Genomic DNA, 7,132 nt, shown 5'->3' with positions numbered 1-7,132 from the left:
CATATCCTGATGGCATTTTGCCATTGGTGTTAATCAAGAAGGGATACTACATTTAAGTAGAACAAGAAATTTGGCAGTAAAATTAGCATATTGGTTGTATTGTCTTCCAAAGAATCTAAATCTGTATTTTACCAAGAAAAAAAAAGAATCTAATTGTGTAGGCTTCAATTACTAATATGATATTTTTAATATTTCGTTGTGAGATTTAATAGAATTGATACAAAGGAGAAAATCTATATATATAAAAATATGTTCACCTCTCTCCTGTGATGCCACATCATCAAGTTGTGTGTTATGGGAGTAACACGTGTCCCATTTTATATTTGGGGGCAAAATTAAACAAAAGGCTGTCAGAGATAATTGAACCCAGCACTTCCAACACTGGTAATTTCTCTTAGAACCACTAGGCTAAAGTCACTTTTTGTAAATATGTGGCCGCGAAAATACTTATTATCGTATCGGCTGGAAGCTCATGCTTCTTCTGCTTGTGGCCAGGGCCGGTACTAAACTGACGTCAAGATGAAGATCGTGAAGTTAAAAACTTTGCTCCAAACAGTTTTGCAATGTTTCCAACCTTTATAACTTGATGTATATAATATATATCAAAATACATTTGTTGTACACGCTTTTATTAGTTTTGCTTTTAAAAGAAAGTATTTGCAATTATAAATGTTTTGTGCCAGTGAAGTAATGGTTGAAAAACTTCTATACATATGTCATTTTAAAATAACACCCAATTTCTATATATAGTCAATACATATGTACATGTTATATTCTAGACTAAATATTTTCTCTTTTAAAAATATAGAAAACAGTTTTTTTAGTCTACAAGCAAATGTTGTTGAGCAAGTATGCATTATACAAAATAATATATATTAAAAATCCATACGCAAAAACATAAAAGTTGATATAGGCCTCTTTCTGACACATGCACACTCCACTATGAATAAAAATTAAAAAAAAAACAGTATTGTCATCAAACTTTATCACAAATCTACATTTGTACATCTATAATTATGAGTTGGACAATTAATTAATTTGATACAATACCAAAACAAGAATAATTGAAAAACAACTATACCACCGCATACTAATAAGTAACACATAACAGAGAACCAAATTCTTGAATCTTAAAACAAATTTCAACTCGAGCATTTAGTGAATATCAAATTAACTAATATCTCGTCCGTAGGACGGACCGACCCTAGTACATGATAAAGTGACGAGATGAATCCATTATGCGTAATTATCGGCCAATTGCACTTCAATTTATTTTATGCATTTTTAGCTTTAAGGATCATGAGTTATAAATACTTTTAAAGGTAAGTTTCTCAAATATTTTTTTTTCTTACGTCGCAAAAATTATTCTATTAATTAAACCAGGTGACATAGCAATCTTCAAAATATAAAGTCTTTTGAGGACATTTCTTCGTAAAGGTAGTCAAATATTTGTTTTGATTTACATCAATTTTTAATTTCTAATTATTTTAATATCATAAAATCCATTTAAGTATTTATTTCTTTTAGGTCAGTTACGTTCATTTGTTTGAGACCAGTTTTTTATATGAATACTTGTTGGATGTTGGATATTGATATCTCTCTTATTAAAACAGAATCATTATTAAAGACTAAATCTTTTTGTAAGTTTTGAAATTAATATACTCTCTACTATATAGTTAAATTCAATATTCTAGTTATGGAAAATAACATTAGACTACTAAATCTGTTTTAAAACAACACAACAAATGATCATGTGTCTAAACACTATAAAACATTATGTCCTACTTTTTAATAACTTTTTATTTATTTTTTAAAATTAATTGATTTAAAACTTCTCAAATATTTTTAAAATTTTTATGGTTTAGTTGGTTATTATACCTAAAAATAACAAATATTTTATATTCAAACTATTTAAAGTTATTCTAAGTATGTATTTTCAAATAGGTAAAAAATAATTGGATTGACCGAATTTAACTAAATCTATTCAGGTTCAAGATTTTGTGTATACATTAGTACAAATACAACAATAAACTTTTAAGAAATTCTTAACTATTCATCAGTTTTCACCTTAAATCTAATTTAATACTAGTTCTTTTTGTATATCAATCTAGAGACAAACCGATTAGAAACTTTCAATTCGGATTAAAGATCCGTCCTGGACAAATCCAAATGAAACAATGGTCTAAGGCTCCAAATTCTTTGAAGAAAAATCGATATAAACTCTTCAAAAAAAAATTTGTATCCCTAAATTTGTAAAAATAAAAAATTAGTTAAAATCTTTCATAAATCCTCTATGGCTCTTTAAATTTCAGAATCAGTCCTGATTCAGAGTCAGCTTAATTAAGTTTTTTAGTCAAGATATTTTGACCATACCTACTTGCTTAATTGGTCATTTCCCATAATTTCTTCTAAATATTCAACTTTGGATCTTGCTGACAATAAAAAATTCAACTTTGGATCTTCTGGATTAAAAAAAAAATACAATTACATTTCTTTGGGGAATAATAACAGTTACAGCTTTAGAATAATTGATCAAAAAAACTTTGTTTCAAGTATATTAATGAATCCATCTACACATGTTTGGGTGTGTTGAAAAAGGTAATTATTTAATTTTTAAATGTCAAAATATTTATTTAATAATTTAATATAGATCATTAGCCTTAACACTTGTAAACTCACGGGAAGTTCAAAGAGAAAATCCGCTGCGGAAAGTTCCCAAGCGAATGTTGTTGATAGTGAGACTCGACCTGAAGGTATCAAGGCTGCTAAAGCTAAAAAGACTAATGGTCACGGGAGGTCTATGGCTGAGGTTACCACCATTTTGGAAAGGAGGAAGGAAGATTTGGCGATGAAGGAGAAACTTTCAAAGCTGGCCATTCTAGACACACTGCTCGCCAGAAATGAACCCCTTAGTGAGGCTGAAGAAGTGGTCAAGAATAAGCTTCTAGCCGCTTATTTCTGAGAACTATTCCCTAGCTATGTTTTAAATTTATAAATTATGTCCTAAGTTATTTGTTTTATCTTTAAATTCCGTTCTATGTCTTCAACTTGATGAATGTACTCCTTGTTTATGGCATTTTACTATCGTTATTAATGAATCAGTTATGTTAATCATGCCTATGTCTTGTTTACTTCCGCTTATTTCACTTATTAATGAATCATTTTAAAATCCTGTTTTGTGGTTATGTTAAGCTTGTATATGTATTAACCTTATCAATTTTTTTTTGCAGGTTAACATGGGACTTGATTACAGCTACTCTCAGCCTTCCTCATCTGAGGCGTACGGTGACAATGCAGCTGACAGTGGGTTCAGCGAAACAGAAGAGCTTATTCGTCAGGACCAAGCTGAGCTTCACACACAGCGAACGACGGTTCAGTTCCCTCCTCAACCCGAGGTCGAGTTCGGATTCCCTCAAACATGTTACTGCGGTGCGCGTCCACTTCTTGCAACATCTCTGAGTAGAAACAATCAAGGGAGATTATACTATACGTGTGCGAATGTAGATGATGGTGATTGCCATGTATGGAAATGGTGGGACCAAGCTGTAATGGAGGAGATGAGAGCCCGGGATTCTCACACTTCAGTTGGCTGAGAAGGTTGATTATCTTGCCGGTATGAGTGACTACGGGACAGAGCTTAACCTTCTTAAGGATCACCAATACGAGACTGAGCAAAAACTGGTGAGGCTAGATAAGATCGTGTCCGACATAGGTAATAAGAAATCAACCTCTTCCTTTGGCTTTGGCTTTCAATACGTTGTAGGTCTACTCGTGATTGTGGTAGTCATAATAGGCTGCTTAATGGTTTGTTAGTCATGGTCTCGTCTATTTTACATGATCTAGGATGTATTATGGATTATGTGTAATGTGTAATGTTAAGCTTATGTAATGACTTAATTGGCGTTATGTGTAATGTATCAAGTTTGAATTATTTATGTGTAATGCATGTGGCTTTTGGTTTGACCCCGTGACTTACCTATACTACCGACATCTCCTTCCTCTCAATATGATCCTGTGACTTTGTACTGATATTCACCATCCCCTCTTTGCTATCCCGTGAGTTTACAGCAGTCAGTAAATACAAAAATGCACCACTTCTCAAATCCTATAATTAGAAGTGTGCGTTTATTTCTTTGAAAATCACCACTTCTCAATCTATTCTCAAAACAATTTCTCTCCTTTAAAAATTGTTTATGGCATCTTCTTCCCATTATCATTATCATAATGATGATGATGATGATAATGAATTTGAAACTCTAGTTGAAGAATGCTTTCAAATCCCTGATAATATTCCCGAACCAAAAGAGAGAAAAAAACGCATTTATATTGAGAGAAACCGGGAAAAAGGTCACATTCAGCTTTGGAATGATTACTTTTCTGAAACTCCAACATATCCTCCTAATATTTTCCGTCGGCGATTTCGAATGACCAAACCATTGTTCTTGCGTATTGTGCATCGTCTCGCTACAGAAGTAGAGTATTTTCAACAATGCGAAGATGCTGTCGGACGGGCTAGTCTATCTCCGCTACAAAAATGTACCGCTGCAATTCGTCAATTGGCGTATGGTGGTGGGTCTGATACAGTTGACGAGTATGTACGAATTGGTGAAACTACAGCTCGGAAATGTTTGTATCAATTTACCGCCGGAATTGTCCAGTTGTTTGGCGATGAATATCTTAGACGTCCCACCCCGGAGGATCTGGAAAGACTACTCCATATTGGAGAAGAACGTGGATTTCCAGGGATGGTTGGAAGCATCGATTGCATGCATTGGCAGTGGAAGAATTGCCCCACCGCTTGGAAAGGTATGTATTCACGAGGAACCGAAAAACCAACAATTGTGTTGGAGGCGGTAGCTTCACAGGACCTCTGGATATGGCACGCGTTTTTTGGAGCTCCAGGTACAATGAACGATCTTAATATTCTTGACCGTTCACCTGTTTTTGATGAAATTATAAACGGAAACGCTCCGGAAGTCAATTTCTATGTCAACGGAACTGAGTACCATTTGGGTTACTATCTGGCGGATGGTATTTATCCCAAATGGGCTACTTTTATTCAATCTATCCGACTCCCGCAAGGTCCAAAAAATAGTTTATTTGCTAAAAAACAAGAAGCCGTGCGAAAAGATGTTGAGCGCGCCTTCGGAGTTCTGCAAGCAAGATTCGCAGTTGTTAGAAATCCATCTAATTTATGGGATAAAAATAAAATAGGAAATATTATGAAAGCATGTATAATACTTCATAATATGATTGTCGAAAATGAACGAGGTTCATACACTCAGCACGCTTCAGAATTTCAACAAGGAGAAGATGTGGATCCTACATTTGTAGTCAGGAGGAGTACAAATCTCGGTACTATATTGGGTCGTCGAGCAGAAGTTCGGGATAAACAAAGCCATCAACAATTAAAAAAAGATTTGATTGAAAATATATGGGATAAATTTGGAAATCTCCCGAATAACTACGATGTTTAGAAAAATTTGGACGGAAAAATAACTAAATAAAATGTATGTTCCTGTTTTTTTTCATGTTTGTATTTTTTTTTCCAACTTTGTAATTTTTTCATATTTTCAGTTTTAATAATGTTTTATATGTTTTATTTTAAATTTTCCTTTTATATGTCATTACTTACTTAAATAAATAATTATTTAGCTAAGAAACTTTAGAAAGTCCTACCAATAATCTAATTATTGACAATTGTCCTTAACTATTGTCCTTAACCACAAAATAACATTTTTTTATTGTAAGGACTTTGCAATTAGTCCTTGCAATAATCATGCTCTAATAGCTGTAAGATTCACACGCATTTATCTTTACCTTTAATAAACATAAACACGATTTAGTTTCCTCTTATTCACTTCGTCGTATGATAGAAAATCACTGTTTCCAATTAACGTAACTTCCCATAATCATCCACTCAATTTTGTCAAGACATTAGATTTGATTCTCTCTTCCTTATAAATAACACATCTCTTGTCTTGACTAGTTTCAGCTTAGTACAAAAGATGAATCATCGTCTTCCCGGAATAATCAGCCCTCTCAGTTACATAACTACCGATCCTATTCGATCCTCTGTTAAGCCTCCGATACCGGTTTACTGCAAAACCACGATTAACCATTTGAAATCTCTAACCGGTCTCGATGTTTCACCTGGGCTCACCAATCAAGAGATCTCAGCCGTTGAATCTTCTATCGGCATCTCCTTCCCTCTTGATCTCCGTTCGATTCTTCAGACGGGTCTTCCCGTGGGTACCAAGTTCCCCAATTGGCGATCCGGGTCAACCCGGAATAACCTCCTCCTCCTCTTCAATCTCCCTCTTCTTCATGTCTCCAAACTCGTCGTCAGAAACGGATTCTGGGTCGATTCTTGGGGAACCCGACCCGGGTCCGACGCGGAGGCTTTGTCGCTCGTTAAAAAGTTCGTGGAGTTCGCTCCGGTGCTCGTCCCCGTCTACGAGAACTTCTACGTCCCTTCGACGACGCCGAATTTGGCGGGAAACCCTGTGTTTCGAATCGACGGCGACGGAGTTACCGTTCTGAGCTGCGACGTTGCTGGGTTTCTCCAAGGACTGAACGGATCCGACGAGATTCGGGATTCCGGTGGTTCGCGACGACGGCGTCGAGTGGAATTTTGGACTGACGTGGCGGAGAGAGGGAGGATGATGGTGGCGCGTGGTCCCACGCGCGGGTGGTGGAGCGCTTTGAGCTGCGACGAGAGGATAAGGGCGTGTTTGGACGACGCGTTTTGGAAGCTGAGAGAGGCGGGATGGAAAGAAGACGAAGTCCGCGAGATGATGGTGATGGACGGTGTAGATGAGGACACGTGTACGGAGGATGAAGATTATCGGAAAGGCGGAGAGGTAACGACGTTGAGGGCTCTGCTTTATTCTCAAGAGCCGTGACCGTTGGATTAGCTAAAAGTTGATAAGTTTTTTTTTTTTTGCAACACATAAGTTAGTTATGTAGATGACTAATGTTGTCTATGGTTTAGATGAAAATAAATTTTATTTTGGTGGTTTTTAGGAGATAGGTCGAGTTTGGTTTTGTAATGAGAAATTGGTTATTGGACGTGTAAATGTTTGATATATTTACTTTGGTTAAAATTTTAAATCCGTATTTTACGTCAACA

At 35.5% G+C, this 7,132-nt stretch overlaps 2 protein-coding genes across 2 annotated transcripts; both read left to right on the top strand.

Moving 5' to 3' along the window:
* The first annotated feature begins 950 nt into the window (after window positions 1-950).
* Window positions 951-5,659, top strand: LOC117128433 (putative nuclease HARBI1). The gene has a single exon (XM_033280790.1). The coding sequence runs from the start codon at window positions 4,194-4,196 to the stop codon at window positions 5,475-5,477; it is 1,284 nt and encodes a 427-aa protein (XP_033136681.1). The 5' UTR covers window positions 951-4,193; the 3' UTR covers window positions 5,478-5,659.
* A 123-nt stretch (window positions 5,660-5,782) lies between these two features.
* Window positions 5,783-7,132, top strand: LOC103842456. The gene has a single exon (XM_009119078.3). The coding sequence runs from the start codon at window positions 6,009-6,011 to the stop codon at window positions 6,903-6,905; it is 897 nt and encodes a 298-aa protein (XP_009117326.1). The 5' UTR covers window positions 5,783-6,008; the 3' UTR covers window positions 6,906-7,132.

The sequence above is a fragment of the Brassica rapa genome, chromosome A09 (assembly GCF_000309985.2).
Source record: "Brassica rapa cultivar Chiifu-401-42 chromosome A09, CAAS_Brap_v3.01, whole genome shotgun sequence".
Classification (NCBI taxonomy): Eukaryota; Viridiplantae; Streptophyta; class Magnoliopsida; order Brassicales; family Brassicaceae; genus Brassica; species Brassica rapa.
This window is presented reverse-complemented; position numbering and strand designations above follow the sequence as displayed.